The 20,716-nt window shown below is 41.3% G+C and overlaps 1 protein-coding gene across 1 annotated transcript in view; it reads right to left on the reverse strand.

Moving 5' to 3' along the window:
• Positions 1–3,263: 3,263 nt before the first annotated feature.
• POLR3B (RNA polymerase III subunit B) overlaps positions 3,264–20,716 on the reverse strand; it is a 74,201-nt gene continuing 56,748 nt past the window's right edge. Inside the window, exons 24-28 of the mRNA XM_048075922.2 lie at positions 17,844–17,947; positions 16,790–16,956; positions 14,678–14,791; positions 8,648–8,821; positions 3,264–3,840 (exon numbers count right to left, since the gene is read on the reverse strand). Coding sequence (XP_047931879.1) covers positions 3,711–3,840; positions 8,648–8,821; positions 14,678–14,791; positions 16,790–16,956; positions 17,844–17,947 — 689 coding nt within the window. The 3' untranslated portion in view covers positions 3,264–3,710. The remainder of the gene's footprint in view (positions 3,841–8,647; positions 8,822–14,677; positions 14,792–16,789; positions 16,957–17,843; positions 17,948–20,716) is intronic.

Raw genomic sequence — 20,716 nt, forward strand, 5'->3', positions numbered from 1 at the left:
AATCCTTGGCTCCAAGAGAGGCTGGAGGGGCCCCTGAGCAGCGCGGGGCCAGCTCCGTGCCGCGGCCCAGAGCTGCTGGTGCGGGGACACAGCCGAGGAGAGCCCACGCGGCTCCTGCGGGACGTTGCGCGAGGGCTGCGAGCTCAGGTAGGTTGTTGCGGGGCTTGGGCTAGCGCCAGCCTAGTCCTCAAAAGCCTCGGCACAGAGGAAGCACAGGTAAGCTTTGAGCCCTTCTAGTCTGGTTTTGCAGCTGCACAATGGCATTTTTATTTATTATCAGACTCTACAGGTGTGCTCTGAGAGGGGTTTACAGACCAATTTTCAGAGGTACAGCACTACTTGCTTGCCCCTTGTTATCACTAAACAATGATATAAAAGCCTAGAAAGACTGAAGATTAACTGTGACTTACTCCCATATTACTATAAGCCACAGATACCTGCTATTTATGATCAAGAAACACTGAGAAGTGACATAACGGTAACTTCTCATCATCATGGGTCCACACTTTTCATTAGTTTTCCTCCTTTTTCAAATAGCACGTAACTAGGGAGTCCAAGGAATTCAAAGCCCTCTTTGCTGCACACTGCAGCTTCTTTGTAAGCAAAACTCTTAACGAGATATGGACATTAAAAACAAAATGAACGGTGCTTAGTAGTAGCCCTTTTATTTTCTACATCTTAAAATTATTAAATCCCAGTATGCCCATATTTCATATTATAACCTCTTTGAATCCCCAAACGGGCCGGTCTGGTTTCATTTTTCTTTATAGTTTTCTTTTCTTGTTTCCATGTTTGGAAACATTTACCTTAAAAAAAAAAAAGTCAAAAGCTTTTAAATGTAAATGACTAAGTGAGGCTGTTCTTCTGCATTCTGAACAAGTGATCTACCTTACCCACAGCTCCAGAAACAGCTAAAAGACCTGGGTTTTGTTCTGCCCCGTCGCATTCTTGCAGCCCATCCCTGGCTTGATTCTGCTTCTCGCAAAGAACAGTACAGTTAGACATGGATGGTGGTTGAAGGCTTTTCATTAACGTCTGTGTTTTGCAGTGAAATAATAGACTTAATTACTGAATTCTAGGCCTGAAACTACTTCTACTATTTAATAGCATCGGATGTGATGCTAGTGAAAGGTAACCTACAATACATGGAGTTAGATATCTCTTCCAGCAGAAGCACACACCTCAGGCTTATCTGAGAAAGTGAGTTGTGTTCTGCATTTCAGCTGGGACTACTGCTAGTGATCTTCACGTCGAATAGCAATTTTGGTAGAAAGCCTCTCCTGGGCACTAACTAGCAAGATAAAGAAGTTGCAATGGAACAAAAACTTTATGGTGGTTTTCTACTCCCAGCTCCTTGTGCTAACACCTTAGGATTTAGTTAAATTTTTCCGAATACTCTCTCTCTTTCAGCTAATCTCTCTTTCATGGCAGGGTAGATCTGGGGAAGTCTAGTTATGGCAGTACAGCCCTTAGCTGGCATGAGACCTCTTTGTGAAGGCATTCACTGTATAAAAAGGGGGGAGGGGAGGGTGGCTAGGAAGATAATTGAAAGGATTGCAAAGATGAGGCTCACCAGCGGAAAGCTGTGTGACAGCTGTGGGGTTCTGAGGATGTATTTTACTCCATTAGTCCTTGTGTCGCAGCTTTTCCTGGCTGCAGTAGGATTCCTTCCTTGAATTGCCACTTTGATCACCATATTCCAGGAATCCGTAGCTGTTTGTTCAGTTTTTGCTGCCGATTTTGTAATGCTTATTCTACTGCCAAGAGGTTACTTGCAAGTGTCTTGTGAAGGGACACAGACAGCCTCTTCAAGAGAGGCAAGAAGTAAAAATTGGAATTTCAGCTCAAACCTGCATGCGTATAAGCCTCCTGTGTATTCACAGGCTTATGTAAAACAGCGATAACATGTCAGTGAAACTAATTCGGGTATCACCAGAAAAATTCACAGTGAATGACCCTCACTCGCCCCCAGGCATGTCTAGTTTCTAAGTTCTGCTGGACCCACCACTGCTAAAGTTGCCCCTTTCTTCCTAAACTTCAAGTACCACAGAGGATTTCCTTCACCCTCACAAAATCTACCCCAAAAACTATTCCCAAGCTGCTTTCACCAGCTTGAGATAAAACATCTGCGGGGTTACCCGCTTCAGGGCTGCGCATAGGCCTGGTCTCTCAACAGGGTTACAAGTGGCCACGCTCCTTTGCTCCTCTTCTTTATCTCTTGTTAAATTTCTGCAGGTGTTATTGTGCATGCTGCTCATTCTTTAATGCCCTCTAGCTCAGACCATCTAACCGAGGACACCACCTAAGCGAGGATGAGCCAGCAAGAACACCTCATCCTCAGAGCAGTTTCCTTGATCCAGGTCAAAACTTCCCCCACCAGTAGGCTGAAGCCTGTGAGGCTCACTCCCTCTGGTGGTGCACCCAAGCCTCAGTTTGGCAGTCTCAGGGAGCAAAGCAGTTCGTTAATTTGGTTGGGGCTTTTGGTTAATCTCTTCCTCCAGTAGTTTGCGAAGGGCTGTTCTGTGCGTATATCATTCTGTTATCTCTCTCTGTAAATAACCATGAGCTGTCCAGATCTTGGTAGAGGTGCTCCAAGAGCTTTTCCAGTCCAATATGCTGTGCTGTCTTTTGTCTTACTGAGAAAAAATGGAGAGTAAAATCTACCCTTTCAGATTTGGTTTGTGACCCAATACACAAAACTACTAGTTTAAGCATTCTGTCAGCAGCTTAGAAAGCAAGTCTTTCAGGCTGATACTCATCTGTGCTTCTTATCCAGCTAAGAGAACAGCAGCAACATGACTGCAACAGTAGTTTCAGGATCAGCACACACAAGGCAAAGAGCATCTCAGCACTTTGAGAACAAAAGCAGTGTTCTGCCCCTCTCTGACCTGGAGTGCTGCATTTTGCTGAAGCACCTGAACACGCACACACTTCATCCTGACATCAGGGGGACTACTCCTGTACTTAAGTTAACCCTGTGCTTTGCTGAGGAGGGGCTTAAGGGAGGTTAGGGTTGTTCTAAGTGAACTCTTGGTTCATCCCCTGCTTTAGCTTCAGCTCTTAGATCTTATAAAGAAAAGTTCAGCTGAAATCCTGCTCAAAATGACAAATTTCAAGTTCTTGAAGAAGCGTTCTTTCATTTCTCTAAGCCTGACAGTACTTACAACTTAGTGCTTTAACAAAATGCTTTAGGAATAGCAAAATGTTTTAGACATTATAAGAAGGTGTTACCATCCTCACACAACCATCAACACAAATCCAGGCACTATTATTTAAAACATTTATTAGCCTTTCATATTCCACTGGTCTGGAAAACATACTTTTAACCTCTCTGAATGAGATGTACACTTAGGCAAGCTCGTGCCCAGGTCCTACAAAGCATTTTTCAAAACCAGGCATGGTGTTGTTACATCTTTGAAAGGGATACACGTGCTGTGCTGGATCAGTGCCTTATTCCACTGTTCCCACATGTTCTGGTCACTCAGACTAATCAAGGCTTTCAGAACTGCTCCTAGAGTATTCTACTGACAGCATGTCCTGTCAGCTTAAAACAGGTAGAATACACAAGAAAGATTTCCTACAACTGTCTTCCACCACCTTCTGCCCACTCAGGTTTTACAGTTATTCCCATTCACCAAAAAATCTTCCAGTTATATATGCTGAATTTCAATTTATGTAAAGTACTTTTTTTTTTTCCATCTTTTTCTTGTTCATTCATTGTACTTAGCTAGTTTTAGCCTAGGTATGATATTCATTGACTGCAGTTCTTGGAATAAGAGTTTACAGGCGTAAGGTATCCGCAGAGAAGACACGTGACACGATGACTTGCAGTAGTGGCACCTACGGAAACAAACACACAAAGTCAGAGTTTGTGCATAACTGAAGCTCTACAGAAAAGAACAGTTGCCAATGTCCACAATTTTCTTTGTCCACCTGCATTTAGACACTGGGATCAGTCCTAGAAGGAGCTGAGTGCTTGAGACACGTGTTAGCACTTATCGAGTCACAACTTGAAAGCACAAGGAGGATGTGGAGCTGTTAGAGCGGTTCCAGAGGAGGGCCACGAAGTTGATCAGAGGGCTGGAGCACCTCTCCTACGGAGAAAGGCTGCGAGAGCTGGCACAACATTCAGCCTGAAGAAGAGAAGGCTCCAGGGTGACCTCACTGCAGCTTTTCAATACTTAAAGGGGGCTTATAAAGAAGAACAACTTTTTGCTCAAGCAGATGACAGGACAAGGAGGAACGGTTTTAAACTAAAAGAGGGGAGATTTAGATCAGAGTTTAGGAGGAAATTCTTCACTCAGAGGGTGGTGAGGTGCCCAGAGAAGCTGTGGATGCCCCATCCCCTGAGGTGTTCAAGACCAGGCTGGATGGGGCCCTGAGCACCTGATCTCGTGGGTGGCATCCCTGCCCATGGCAGGGGGACTGGAACCAGATGGTGTTTAGGGTCCCTTCCGACCCAAACTGTTCTATGATTCCATGAACTTTAGGCCCTTAAATAATCTGACTGAGGTCAATAGGGGCTTAATGTTAAACCTGCACTTTTCTTGGAGAAGAATCATAGTGCTTTGTATCCTATGGGACTCACTTCTACTTCTTCACCACTCACACAACTGCCAACAAAAATTTCAGCATTGCATAATGAGGGAAAGGGGGTGTACAGAACGAAGTATTTCTGGAAATATGATAAATGGTCCAGTTTCCATCTTATATACAACTCAAAAAAAGAGGCAGGAAGAAAGGAAGGTCACGGTTAGTGTTTTTTTTTTTTTTTTTTTTTTTAACTCCTCATTCACAGTTTCACTGTAAAATGCCTCAAACCAGTTCATATTGCTAACTCAGAAAAGGGTTGTCTCTCCTTATGTTCATCTCCATGAACAGCCAAAGAGCTTTTGTTGAGATAGAAAACCACTAAAACTGCGTTAACATATGTTCTTTGCTCTCTTTACTCAAATAATGATCTTAAAACTCTGGGGGAGAGTTTTTTTCTTTTTTGTTCTGTCATGCAGATACAACTTTGACCATATCAGGAAAAGACAGGCCAGTCACTCATCCATCTTTCCAGCACTGGGACTCAAATTCATTGATGTTAACAGATCCTTCAATTATTTGATTTCTTATTCCATGTACACACAAAGGAAGTAAAATATCTTTCATCTAAATATCAGTTTCTCCCCTCTGTTTCCTCATTCTCTTATATATTCCACCTTCTGGCTGTGGAGAGTTGAGAAAGCCAGGCATTTGGGAACACAGAGTGACTCTGCACTTCCCTAATGGTCTGGCAAAGCTCTTCTGCTTGTATGTTTTGTATTTATATTCCTGGCATGAAGTCATGACAGTCTAAAGTTCCAATTACGGCAGCATAAGCAAAATTCTTACATGCTTCTGTGGTACAGAATGACGCTAAGAATCAACATCTGCAATAAAGCCAATGCTTACTCACTTGTTTCTGTTACTAGTGAACTTGACCTAGAGCCTGTCAAAGTCAGTGTGGCCAGGTCCAAGAAGGCTGGTTCATGTTAAACAAGGTTCTTGGTTAAGAGACTCACTGTTAGTCTTCCACAGCTACTTTTCCCAGACTCCACTACTTCTCTTTCATGGGCGTACTTAAAGACCACGTCCAAGAGCGGCTCATTTTCTTAGAAAACTGACTGCCCTGACCTCCACATGCTCCGTACTTGGCGTATTTCATTTTTTTTTTCTTTTGAAAACCAAGTAAGCTTTCACAACCAATAGTACAGGAGACTTAAAATTGCATTTCTCCAGTTCACGATCAGGATGAAGCTTCACTTGCTCCCAGTAACTGGTTTGGCTTTGCCTAGGCCTGACTATAGACAGCGGGAGGTTAGCAGGCCGGGCTAGGCATTTCCCTGGGACATTCTTGTCCTCTACACTGTTACAAAGGAGGAACATTACAGCTGGAGTGCCTTTAAATCAGAAGAGACCTCAATTACAGGTCTGTAACTATTACCTTAGTCCAAATTGATAGTGATAGCTATATTTTTATGGAGGGTAAAAGTGACCTAAGCAGAAGCCATTTTTGATGGTAACATAGCAAACAATTGCACTCAATAGAGGAAACCTTGCAAGCCCTAGAAGCTCGATGATTGCAACTTTTCTGTTTATGAGCAGAAGTCTAGCTTTTGATTACAGCTGCTAAGGGCTGAGGAGCAGAAACTACTCACTACACCAAGTCTTGAAGCTAGACCCTTCTGGACCTGTTTTGTACTTGGACAGGGATCACCCAGAAAGGTTACAAGGTACCATATGCACAAACCAGAAGTTACTGTCAAACAAAAACCACAGAAGTTGAAGTATCTCAAAGACCATTTGCTCCTAGAATTGATACTATGCTGGACAGGAAAAGGCAACGGTGACAAAGCTGAATCTGGATCAGAAATAAATATTTTCTACATGTAGATTTTAAAACGTTCAGACTCTGGGGAAAAGCATAAGGTTTCATCATCAAAAAAAAAAAAAAGACGAAATTCAGCTCATGGCATTCAGTGAAGTCCTGCCCCTGAGCACTCTGTACCACAGCAAAGTTGGAAGGATTTGCAATAAACTGGTATTGTCACAGTAGGGCTCTACTGTATCTTTATGGGGTCAAATTCTGTCAGGGCAAAAACAGTCCCCTTCCCCTGCTCAGGCTCCAACACTGATGTGTTGTTACTATCCCGCAGAAAAACATACCCAGCTGCTACTTATTGTCTGGGAGGAAGGGCTTATCTTCCTGAAGACAAGTGCCCTTAAGCTAGCCACCAAACAATACATTTCTACAAGGTTTCTCACAGCAATGTCTTATTAATGGCAGAATCACTGAAAAGGCCATTTTGGAAGTCCTGAGTTTCTCTTAATGACTTGGCTTCTATTGTGATGCTCATTATAGGGCCACTTGCTTTGGCTACTGGCAGGTTTGGTGTACCACTTAGCAGAACCTATCTTTTATTGATTTACTCTTACACATCAGTTTTTCACAGACCTAGAATGCAAGAATGTCTCACTCTGAGAGAGCAGTTTTTTTCCACTGTGATCTTAAGAAGTTATTAAACTTTGTTACAAACTTCAAAATAGGGAATACTTTGATTAACAATACCTTAAAAATAAAATGTAACTCTATTTCTAGTGATTAAATTCCCAATTTTCCTCAAGGTGCCTTCATTTCATCTGGTCTCTGAAAATCTTCAAGGCCTGCTCTAAAAGCCAAGATCTTGTAAGAAAAATTGAGCTACATTTGCATGACAGTTTTGTTTTTTTTTTTAAGGCAGTGGTATACACTGTTAGAAGTGGTCATTCGTTTGACTTATGGCATGTCCTCCCTTTCAGACAACTTCCTTCAACTGCTTCTTGTGCTGCTGCAGTAGCTCTAAACGTCCTGGATCAGAAAGAGGGCTCACTTGTTACACAGTGTGTACACACTCAAAAACAAGTGTCTAAAAATATTTCTTGTACAAAAGCCAGAAGGATATTGTCCAACTAAATATCGCCAACCATGTACAGAGTAGGCTTTGTTTCTCCTCTGGATTTCACGTTTGCCTACCTCTGTCTGCACTTCTACTCCATAAGGAGCAGAACTGCTACTGGTATCAGCAAACAAGCATGGTGCTTTCTTTCTGGCCAGACACACTTTAGAAGAAAGATTTGACCAAGGCAAGAAAGGGTAGTTGTCACTTCTACATCTATAAACTAAAACATGCCTTACTCGCCTACTTCATTATATCACTCTCCAAAAAACAAAGTAAATAAAGCCCATTATCCTGCCTCTCCTCTGCCTAATCCTATTATGATCCTAATATCTCCTTGGATATTGATATCGAAGATGCTGCAAGTTTCCAATAATGTTAATTTGAGGTATTTATGAAATCAGTTTCCCTCCTCTTCCCCCAACATAAATACTGAAGTAACTTGAACACAGACTTATTTTCCTCCCTTAGTCATGGGACTCCTGGTTACCTGTTTTCACAGAGCTTGCCCCACTTAATTCAGGCCCCGGCATTCCTTACTACTGGCACAGCTGGGCAATGCAGAGACGGTTATGTGTCCCAGCTGTTGCTCATCACTTCATTTTGCAGAGGTTACACCCCCTCTGAACTGCTGGTGGAGCAGTTTGCACCTGCAAAATCACCACGGTGACTCGAGCAGTTCAGATGGACACAACTCACCCCGCCAGGCACAGGTTAGGGAGTACTAACTACAAGCAGCACCAGCAACCTACTCCAAGGGTTTGCTAATCTGCTGCAGAGGGGGAAGGAGGGCAGCTCACAGGGTGAAGGTAACCTTCCCCACCAGCACAGATGGCTGCTGAAGAGAATACCAATGCTCCACAAGAGAGACCCCCGTCCCACTGACGACAAACTCACTTTTGTCCTAAATTCAATCATACCATAAAAGAAAACTGTTTCCTATCACTGATTCTCCAATATCGTTTTGCACTTTGACATTGATTTGGATTAAGGTGCACGAGATTGTTAAACAGTGCCTGTGAGCACTTTAAAAGTACAAAGCACCATAGCCAAGGGCAAAGTTCTGTTACAGAGAGGCGTGTTGAGGACTTTCTTGAAAGTGTGAACACATGAAGCATCACATATGCACGAAGCAAGGAAGGGACGCTGTGATTTACAAAAGGCACTGCAGTTAGACAACTTACCAGCCAGAGTATCCCAGCAAGCCACATTGCCCACAAACATCCACTTCAAAGGCATCACTTGAAATCATCAGTCTCTCCAGTAAGAGCATGCTGGCTCCATAACCTATCAAACAATCCCGCTCCATCTCTCCAAGACGTAAACCACCATCACGGGATCGACCTTCAGTGGGTTGCCTTTGAAATAAATATTTGAAAAATGCGGTAAGTATTCCAGAACAAACATTCTGCCACTCTAGGAATACCTGTCCTCTGACTGTAGGAACAATATAGTATCAACAGACAACAACGCTGTACAAACTAGAGCTGCTGATCTCACAGATGTTACTCCGATTAAAGTGATTCATCTTTGCTCCTCCAGTGCCGATACGTCATCGTTCCGTGAGTGACAACTGCAGTGTCAGGCCACAATGCTCTACGACACAGGATGCAGCTGAGCAAGCAAAAACTTGAGACCGAATGGTATCCAAGAAGACAACTGGATCTGGCAACCATATACCTGGATTCAGATTTGGTACTTTTTTTTTCCGATTAATCATTCCTTATATTTTGTAGCTATCTAAATGAAACAGTATTCAGCAGCTAATGAATGAATCAACAAGCTAATGTTTCAGCTGAACTACAGCTAAGTAAGACTACATTGTAAAATAAGACTATTTTTAATCTTGGAGAGAGTACCAAAACTAAGCAGCATGATCAACTACTCCCTTCTGCAGGGGGCATATTACTAATTCAATATTAAAACCCTATTTTTGTTTGTTTGTTTGTTTTTGGAGTTAACACTTAACTACTTTTTTTTTTTTTTTTTTTTTTTTCCATGTCTGATGGATAACAAACTAATTTCCACGTTGTATAGGTTCCTGGTTCTCTAGCTCCTCAACACAAAGCAAAGTCATATTTCTTGTCTGGAAAGTCTTCTCATCCTTTTGGTGCTAGAGGGAAGTTTTAATAAATCAACATAAATAGACACTGAAAAATTTTAGATAAGGCAATGTAAAATCTTTTATTTAACAATATTGTTTCTACTGTTTAAACCAACATTTTTTTTTGGTTGGACATGGTTGGAACTTTCAATGTTCATTTGTCACACTGAAATTTAGTTCAGCATTAGTTCTACTCTCGTGCTAGCACAAGTGTACTATATTAGAGTGTACTATGAAGCAAAAACAATCTTAAATTCCTGAAGCACCAATATATTGCGTACATTTTATTAAATACTTCAATCTTAGTATATTCTCTGAAGCATGACAGCAAATAGATGGAATAAAAATTGTTATTGGCTATCATAAGAGGCTTCACTAGTCAGTGAAACCCAACGTTTGTGTGCTGTTTCTGGTAGCTGGAGCAGTGTAAATCATACAAAATATACAATGACAGATCTGGACCATAACATAAACTATGTATCCTCCAAAAGTTACTTCAATCTACCAAATTTGTTAAGCATACTACATATATTGAAAATAAGTTTTTGCCAACATAATGCAAACTCAGAGAAAAGAATTTATAAAAGCCTTCAACATCTAACAATTCTTTGTAACAACAACAACAAAAAAAAGCTAATTACCAGTCCAAACTGATCTTCTGAAGATGCCAGTTGTATTTGTTTTTTAGGGGAAGTAGTTTCCTTTACTCTGACCACAGTGGAACTTTAAAACTAATCTGCTTGTAATTCAAATCATCCTTTTCATGGATGTAACCTTCCATTTTTCCCCACTGCTGGGAGACTGGATAGAAGTTGTTTACATCCTGATTAAACTCCCTAACCCCCCCTCCCCACTCGGGTGATGGCAGCATCACTGTTTAGATGCTGTTTTAAAGGACTAACCCTGTGGTGAATGCAGTTTTCTCTTGTGAAGTGCTCAGAGGCAGACTTTAAAAGCAGTCGAGGTGTCCAAAGGCACAGACATTTGCTGCAGTGTTAGAGTGCCTGTGTTTCTTCTACCAGCTGACTTCTACAGTAAGAGTTAAATGCGTACCTTCAAAATTTTCATCAGGTGCTGTTCCACAGCATAAAATGCCAACAGAGCTTTATAAATGTGACCCCTTCAATAAAGTTGCAATCCAATTAAAGGATGATAAAACCTCTTGAGAAACTATGGTGCTTTGCTTCCAGCCCTTTAAGAGTTGATAACGCTATGGGGTCTTCCAACAGATATAGGGTGAAGATTTTTACGGCAGCTGAAATCCCACTAAAACACACACACGCAAACAAAACATCCGACTTGAATCTTAAGCTCTTGAAGTGTTTAACTCCCACTGAATGTCAAAATTATCCCATTAAAAAAAACTCCCCAAAAAGTAGTTTTCCAAAGTACCAAAAATTTCAATATTGAGATTGGGCCTTTGAAAAGAGGTCGTCTTAGGCTCCGTAAGTCTATTGGATTTTTCTTCCCGCTCACTTAAGTTTGAAAATTCCTCACACCAAAGGTTGTTTAAAATGTTAAAACAGTATTTGTAAAGCAGTTCTGTTTCCCCTTCCCCTCTACACATGTACTCTGCAGCTGTTGCCCTGGGCAACTGCTTCCATTCTTTATTCTGAATATAACATTCTGAAGACAAAGCAGACTCTTGAAGATAAGATTGGGAATATCATAGAAAAAGGTATTTTTCATATTTAAAAATAATAAAAAGATCTTAAAACTCCTAAATCCTAAGTAAAATGAACTGATTCTTTAAATAAACAATAAAAAAAAAATCAGGTGAATTGGTCTTCATAATATTTAACCGTTCCATTTAGAAAAAAAACATAAAACAATTAACTTCCGTGGCTTTAAGCACATTAAGGATTTATTGGTGCCAATTCTGTGTTTTCCTGGAAGAACAGTGGGCTCAGCTTTATGGCCCTATTCCTTGTTTCGTTGGCCAGTGGAGGGAAATGTAGTCTACCCTCACGAATAAGAGCACACCTTGTAGGTCTCAGCAGAACTGTTACAGAAAACCAAACACAGTAACTGGCAGAAAGGCTGATGTCCAAAAAGTGGGATGTTACCTAGAAAAACACTGCCCAACAGGAGGAGGGAATACCATGCTCCCACAGCCCCACAGAGGAACCCTGACCAGTAGGACCACATTGCTGCCTCACAGTACAACAGGAACTGGCTTATCTGATCAGTTCAAAGGACATGCAGGTGGCAGCTCTGACAACGTCCATCAAGACAACTACGCCTGGAAAAGGCTTATATTGATTTCAGAAAACTGAAAGCAGTATATCTGGTAAAGTGATTTTGAAGGACTGGGCATCTGGGCAACACCACATACAGAACTGTTTTAAATTCACTTTTAACTATGCATGGGAAAAAATTAAGTCTTGCATTTCATTTAGCAAACACCAATTCAGAGGGCAAAATCTTGGCATTTTTTGACTGTGTTGACAGAGTGCTGCAATTCTACTAAGTCTTGTTTTAATCAGAGCAATATTCAGAACGAGTGATGTTCAAGGAACTCAAGTCTTCTGCCTTATTCCAGATGGAAATGTAGCTCTGCTCTGTCAGTAAAGGTGCACTCATTACATAATAAAATGCATTTCAAGACAATGACTGCCAAATTCCACGCTGGAAAATGTTACAGGATTACTTTTAAAAGCAAAAAAACCCCAACCAAACAAAAACAATGTTAGAGGCAATCTACTCTCCAGGAAGTGGAACGGATGATAAAACAATAGTGAATATGAAAGCTGGCAGAGCAGACTCTCTCAGCAGAGGCGATGGCAATAACAAAAGTTTAATTAGTTGAGGAGAAAAAAGAAAATTCCTAAAAGACTAGTCAAGAGGCAGTATAAATTGAACATCCACAAGCTTTCCTCAAAGTCAAATAAAGAGAGCTTTAGCTACATAGTATGATGCTACTGACTGGAACAAAGAATTCAAAGAAAGTACGGGGTGGGGGAAAATCACACCACACCACCTTCATCTTTACATGCAAGTATTACCTTGACTTGGGATTTAGGTTTCATTTAAATTCAGTATCTCTAAACAGCTGAGAAGTTGGGGACACAATATGAAGGCTGATCAAGGGATTTGAGTGAGCTAGGAGCTCCAATAAAGCAACTGTGTGCACTGTTAGCTGAGACAGTGAGTTTTTATTTTCATAGGAAGGGCCAATACGATGACTAAGGCATCAAAGGACAGAAAATGGGGCAGACAGCCCCGCAGTTGGGAATATCACTTAGGTTCATATTGGCAAGCAGCTGCGATAGGGAAATTATGTTTGTGCTATACCTGCTTTTATTAATGTGGTTGGTGGAAAGTTTAGACAAGAATTAAAAGCTTTTCATGACTTCTCTCCCATTTGAATCATTGGTATTTGGTTCTGTGGGAAGTGTGCAATAGCAGAGATGATCTCTGGAGGTCCCTTCCAAGTTCAACCATTCTGTGGTTCTGTGTAACTTCATTTTGTCCCAGAGTAAGCATGAGGTTGGAGAGTCTAAAGGCGTAGGAAATACACAACGAAAAGCAAGAAAGATACTTCTTTATCAGCTACAGCAGAGAGCTGTGTCTCCACTCTGTAACAGTGCGTCAACAGGTGGAAGCTGCACCTGTTAGGAGGACTGACTTGATAACTTGGTGTGCAGGCAGGCAGGGTAAGAGAACTGCATCAGGGCACTAAGAGGCATAAACAATAAATTAAGAATTAAAGAAAAGTCTATAAATCATGCTTGTTACAGGGAAGCCTTAAAGGAGGATAGACATGACTTTGTGCTTACATCTCAAACACAGTACAAAAGGGACTGATGGTAAACTTACACAATTTACAACTCAAAAAGGAGAGTACCGCCATGGAACTGGTGAGGTATGTGTATTTGGTGTACATGACGGTCCAGAAAGACTGGCAAAGGAAATTTAGAATAATCTTTGCTAGAATGTTCAAGACTACCTGGCAATTAGCTGTCTGGCAAGATTTAGCCAATAGTTCTACTGTGATGGAGAGAGGTGAACTAAGCCAGCCACTAGAAGCCTCCTCAAAGCAAAGACTGTGCCACTGAACTATTTCTTGTGAGCCAGGAATGGAAGCAATTTAGAACATGAGTGCAGTCTGCCTTAGAGCTAAAGAGCCAAAAAGCTGGCCTGCCTTTAAGGAGAAAAGGTAAGTAACACCAATGTCAGCAGAATGCTTCAAATTCCCCAAAGCTGCAGACAGAGTAAGCACACCTCCGGGAGCTTATATTATGTATTACCCAGAGTACATCTGCTTGACCTCAAAATTTACACAAGAGGACACTGACGTGGTCATCAACCTTTTTGTTAGAGAGAAAACCAAGTTCAGGCTCAGTGCAGTCATCATGACTCCAAAGGAATGGAGGATATGTTTAAACTGGGCAAATAAAAATGGAGATTTATTGTTGGCGTCTCTGTAAATTTTGCAATTTATTAGTGTGAAAGTGCTGTTCTCCTTCACAGTATTGTATTAGAACTGTGGACCAGCACACACAACTCTAAATTAAGTTTCAGAGTTAAATGGAAGTTTTGCAAGGCAAAGTGCAGTGTACCAGGGACGCACGTTATGCTAATGCCTGTTTGTGCGGCACTAGGGCCAATGGTTTGCCTTGACAGGTAAAGATATGGGCCACCTGCTTGGTACCAAAGGATGTTGAAATATTAAAATTAATTTCTTCCTTCTACTCATACCTGATTTTGTAAAAGTACAACTGTTAAAGAAAAGAAAGTCCTCCTGAAATACCTATGATACGAACAATCTGACAGGACAGGGCCAGAATACGCACTGTGAATCAGCAGACAGGTTTTTTTTTGTTTTTTTTTTTTTTTTTTTTTTTTTTTTACCAACTGTTAACAGGAGTCAGAGAAGCAAATGCAGTTTTGTACCACACAGAGCACACTGGCTATTCAAAACAACCTTCTACCACAGTCAGCTGTGAGAACTTTTACTCTGTAACAAGTTATTAACAGGTAATAGCTTTTTTTTTTTTTTATCAGGAGGTAAGTATCAGGATAAACAAATTTTGTTTTACACCCATCAGTCAGCTGGGCACACTTCTGATTGCAGGCTAAGAATTCCCCACTTAGCCTGTAACCATACCTGGTGAGCACTGCTCTGGGTCCTCGAGCTCTTGCATGCATTTTATCCAACACCATGTGCTTTAGTTTCTGGTAATACACGGGGCCAAAATAGATATATGCTTCCAAAGGCTCCCTAAAGGAATTAAAAAAAAAAAAAAGAACAACATTCACAGTTAGCACACGTTTACCTGAAGAGAGAGAGAAGTGCGTCCTGAGCAAGTAGAATTTGAAACAATCTGGGAATCATGAGTCCTTGAAAAATGTGTTTGGGCTTCCACTACAATTGGTCTGAAAACCCTGCAGGTAAGCTTTCTGAACAGAAGAGCAGTACCCAGCCAGCACCATGTACCGCTGTATCGAGGAACAAGCTCCTGAACTCGCCCCTTGCTGCACAGACACGCTGCTGTACCTGCAGGTACCTGTTTCAGCTGGATGCCTGAGCTCCCTGACTCTGCAGGAGCGTGTCAATAGCGTCACCAACAACCGCTGAAGACTGCAAATGTGGAAGACTCCAAAGAGTGATTTAAGACAGAGCCTGCAGCAGCGTGCTCAGCAGCCGTACCTATGGGACCAAAATCTCTGCCCAGGCTGGCACCGGGGACTGAGATGAGCAGGGTAAAAGGGCTCTTCAGAACTGCGTTTAAGCACTTGCGTCAACTTGGGAACATCTGTAAGCAGCACAGAGGGTGTTAACTCATTTCTATGAGCTGGATTAATGGCTAAAGACTTCTGTCATTAAAATACCCCCAACTGTAAGAGCAGCATCAGCATCTGAAGATCAGAAAGCAACAGCTGAAAGCACTCAGTCACTTCCCAGCTACCACCTTCAGCACTCCCTAAGAACAACTAGATTTAACAGAGAAACTCAGCACTGCCACTGATTTATTTTTAGAAATATATGTGCAATGTAAAAACAAGCAGGAGACAACCTCCCATTTAGTCACTACTGACATGACGCAGTGCTATTCCAAAAGCTGCCCATCTAGGCAAATAAAATATAATTAGACATTTGGAATTTGCACACATATTCGGAACTTGCATGCATATTTACCTTCAAGTTTCATAAAAAACAGATGAAGTATGTGAAATTTGCCTGGAAGAATACAAGTATCTAAAGCAAAGTCTCTAAATAAAGTAGTACAAAGTTAAAGTTCAGGGGCAGGGGATTTTTACAGCAAGATTTTATTCTCCCCAGGAAACAAGATTAGACAGATTTGTTTAAAAAATGTTCACGATATATTAACAAAAAACATTTCAAATGCTGGAATATGTCATAAAGAATTTACGGAATATGGAGTGGGTAAGGTGAATAAAATCTGTCTGAAACAAAAGGCAAACATACGGAATAATTTGGTGAGAAAAACTAAAATAAAGAGCGTTAAAAATAAAACAAAACAACAGAAACCCCAACAACTTACAACAGAGACCAAAACTTATTCCCTGAGAAGAAGGGGACTGTGAGAATAATAAAAATAGCAGGAAGGTAGGATTAAGATGCATTTTGGAAGGGCAGGCATGTGGAGCCATATGGCCTTTTCCTGTTCCTAAACTATCTTACGTTCTTTGAACTGTGTCTCAGAAGCTGGTCTGATCAGCACAGCAGGAAGTTTGCAGATTAGAGTATTATGCCAGACTGAATCATTGTGTAATCGAAAGAGGAAAAAAAAAGAAAAAAGAGCACACACAAAATATTCCCAAGGAACAGACACCTGCTTCCAAATCCATATTTTACAGTACTATTAAAGACAATATGAAAATGCTAATCTGATTCCAAGCATATACAAGAATTGCTGCCAACAAAACTCGAAATTTCTTTCAATCTCTCAGAATGAAAACCTTGATTTTACTTTTCTTGTCATGCAGAAGAAGTTGGGAGATTTTCATGTCTACTACAATAGCCATTCACATTAGAGCCATGCAAATACTAATAATTCTTAAAGTGTGGAGCCACAGAATGCTTATAAGAAAAAAGAAGTGCCCCATTCTTCAGCCTCTTGCTTCCATCTCACAGAGCAGTTTGTCAATAACAGAAAGTTCCTGAGCTCTGAGACATAAGCAGCTTTTTCAGATGTGCCTCAACAGGATTTCCCCGCTCCCCTGAAACATCTAAATCTATGCAGCAGATTCTTACCCGGTGATACCAGATGTTACGTAGTCCTTCCCTAGGTAGTTATAACCATGGCGAATAAGATCTTCACACACATCCTTAACTTTACTGCCTCCAAAAGCTGTTCCATAGTGAAACCTGCCATCTAGGACCCCAGCCTTTCCAGCCAGGAGTTCAATTAACTTTCCTACCTGTGCAAGGAAAAGCAGAGTTAACAGCGGGCTCTCCAGTACGGGCTAGAACATCTCTGGGTCAGTCACAGCGTTAGTTAGCCACACAAAGCGTCTGAGATGGCAACCTGGGTTACTGCACACAGTGGAAGGAGTGGAAGAAACCCAAGGAGGTCAGGAATTATTCCTGTGTGAAGGGGTGAAAACCAGACGGGGTGTGGGAACCCTTGAAGGCCCAGAGTCAGGCAGCCCCACTTTTTCCACTTGTCTGAAAAGTGAGCAGGCTCCTGCATGGCCTTCTGCACTGGGAGACAGCCTCAGAGATTAACACGCTACAGTGCAGTGGGGGAAACAGAAGAAGCTAACAAAGACAAAAAGACCAGAGGCTGTACCAAGTAATCATGGAGGTCCCATATAAAGGTCAGGCTGTGATTTATCTAGCGAGGCCCTGTATCACAGGTACGAGCCTTGTATGGATTCCAGGGAGGTGTGTGTAATGTAAGGAGTTATACAGGTCGGGAACTATGGCTGAAACTCCTCTCCACCCTTCCCCTCCCAGTCTGCCCCCAGCTGGCTTAGTGGGCATAGCCAACTGGGAAGGAGAGCAAGAAATTTTCAAAGGGAAAAGGTGCAGCTGAGGTACCTGGTTGCTTTTCTATTAGTTTGATGCTGAACAAAATGAGTATGATGCACAAAACAGCCCGCATCCCTACTTTTTTACAGCAGGATGTTTCAAAATATGCAAAACAGATGGTTGAATACTCATAAGAGAGCAAGCACGTGGCACGGTGACTGCAGAATATTCTCAGTGCAACCGTGTGTTTCAAATTTTTTGTTTCTTCTGGCTAATCCACTTTACTGTCTTTATTGGGGAACACTGCCTCTTTAATCACAACATAGCCACTAACCGTCATACGCGATGGGAAGCCATGAGGGTTCATTATGATATCTGGACAGATTCCTGTATCGCAGAATGGCATGTCCTCTTGAGGAACAATCAGTCCGCACACCCCTGCAGAAGAGAAAACATTTCAATTCACAAACAGCAAACCACCAGCAGGGCTGACGCTCATCACCAGATTTTCTTTAGTGTTTTCCTCCTCCTCTCTTTCTCATGGATCACTTTTTACCCAGATTCATTACCATGACCAGTGCTCACAACCTGCAGGCTAGAAGAGAGCCCTTGTGACAGGACTGGCAAAATTAGCATACCCTTACATAATGCTCCCAGTGATTTGTGAGCTAGCAAATTAGGGAAGAAAGCTTTAGATACAGTTTTCAGAGGCAACCAGAAACTTCTGACCAATCAGTCTGGAATATCTCAAAGGAGACACAGTTTTTAGAGCTGATACTGTAAGTTCCTGGGAGAAAAAAAAAAAAAGAAAGCAGGTCTCTATTTTCTCTATTATCAGTTTGAAATCTCTTTAACATACTCTTTATTAATACTTAATCTCTTTATTAATACTTAATAAAAATAAATTAAGTCAGGATTTGACAGCAACTGAGGGGAGATTAGGGGAAAATACTAAAAACAAAAACCAAAAACCATTTTTTCAGGTAGCACTCATTTGCTGAGCAAAGACTGCTCTCGACAAATTACCAAGTACAGTCCACTCCTCAGACTGCTTGTGTTTTGTCAGTCGACAAACACAAATTGTACCTTCTGGAAAAAAATCAAAGTTTTTTCAGTCTTGCCAGATTACTGGAAGCAAAACAAACAAACAAAAAGCCAAACTCTAAAACTACTTGTGCCATGTTAAACAGAAGCACAAAAACTCTTTTAAAATAGTCTGTCATACATCAGGAAATTTTCCTTCCTCGCCCTTACAACTGTGAATTCTACAGATTAAAATACTGCAGCTCGAAATGACTGAGAGATCTAACACACAAATTCAGGTGCTAAAATGCAGCTGCTTAAGCCTGCACTCCTTTGAAGCAAAGCTACTGTTTCAGCTGGACAATTTCTTCCAGAAGCCCTCAGAACTGAAAAAGCCTGCAAGCTATTTGAGATCAGCCTGCTGCAACTGCCAGAGCACGTTTTGGGAACAGCCTTGGAGCGGAGGGGGCTCCTGGATGACTGAGGGTGCTGGTTACATCCCTAAAAAGGCATCCCCCGACCAGCCACTTCACAGGGGGATATCGGCGTCTGCTCAGGAGGGAGCTCCTCTTCCACTGTCCAAGCAAGACAGGGATAGGTGTACGGGACAGTAGTTAATAGAATGAGAATGGTAAGCATGGGGGAAGGGGGTAGGAAAAAAAAAAAAAGGGTTGGAGTGTCTGGGCATGGGGGTCATATTTAGTTTTTGAACCTATTGAAATTAATTTTCATTGTTCCATTATGATAAATCAATAACATCCTTTTATCCCTCCCCACCAAGCAGCAATCGTTTGCTGAAAACGAAAAAAAAAAAAAACAACAACATACCATCTCTTGTGTGCACAGCTTTTTTATCCTAAAATTATATACATAAATACTTTATTATGTAGATATTATGGCACATATATTGTGCCTTATTCCCGTTTACTTCTAAGAAAGCATTAGGATGCATCTGGACTTCAGGGCACCTGTAAGCCAAAAATTAAATCTTAGCTAACTTAAAATTACTTTAGGCTCTGAAAACCTTTTATATGCCAAGCCGGTTCCCATAGCAGACAGCCACTGTGTTGTTTGTTTTGTGTGAAAGTGAATGATAAAAGATCCATGAAATCGACACAGAAAGGCAGAACAGCAGAAAGAACTGAGGGCTCTCCATCATAGCGGCTTCTACCCTCCGCTGACTTGTATAACAATGGGACCTACACACCCAACTGCAGATCTAACACAGCTGTGCATTTCATTAGATGAAGAGCACTAGTGACACAAGTAAATAATTAACTTATTCTGGTCCGCTGACTGTGGTTATGAGACCAGTCATAGCTGACAGATTTTAATACAAGTTAACACAAAGACAGCATAATGAGCTTAGAAGTTAAAAACAAAATATTTAGACAGAATCCAGCAATGTGAAGCTTGCTAGGCCATTTATAAGTTTCTATTTTAGCAAGAAAAAAAAAAGAAAAAAAGAGAAAGCTATAAAACCTCAATTCTAAGCTTCTGTATTTTAAGAAGGTGCTGAGTTTAGGTAACAGATCTCTATACAGCATGTCCATCTGTATTTAGGGAACACGACAGAGAGCAGATTCCTCCCCTCCATGTTTTAAGAAAGTTCATTCTTTCTCCTGGAAAGCTATTAAAAAAGCTGAAGACACCCTTCCTGTATACAACATTACTTCTAAAAGCAAGTAACTGCAACTCGCTTCAAATGTAAACTTGATTTCCTTTTGCAGTCACTTTCCTTCAGAAGCTCTTCAGAGATTAGCTAATACTTGTAAGTCTACTCTGTAAACTCCTGAATTTGCCACTCTTTTGCATCCCCGATTGTTGAGCCAGGGTTTGCAGCAGGGCAGTAAAAGGCAAGCCTGCCAGTTCTGCATTGCCGAGCAGCTGCAAAAAAAGTGATCAAGTGAATTAATCCGTTATAAGTGGAATTATCACTTGAAACTGGCCAATAAAACAGTAAAGGAGAAAAGAAGAGTCAGAATTTAAAGACAGCCTCAAGTTCCAAATGTTGCCCTGTGCAAGTATGAACTGTATTTCACAACTCAGCTGCCCAATATTCCCCAAATAATATTCATAAGCAGGACACAAACTAGTAGGAAACTTTGCTCTGTGGCTCTTCCTACAGGTTTTTAAGATTTTCTTGATTGTTACCGATTTAGATGCCGTAGGAAAATTGTTCCC

This window comes from Anser cygnoides, chromosome 1 (assembly GCF_040182565.1).
Source record: "Anser cygnoides isolate HZ-2024a breed goose chromosome 1, Taihu_goose_T2T_genome, whole genome shotgun sequence".
NCBI lineage: Eukaryota > Metazoa > Chordata > Aves > Anseriformes > Anatidae > Anser > Anser cygnoides.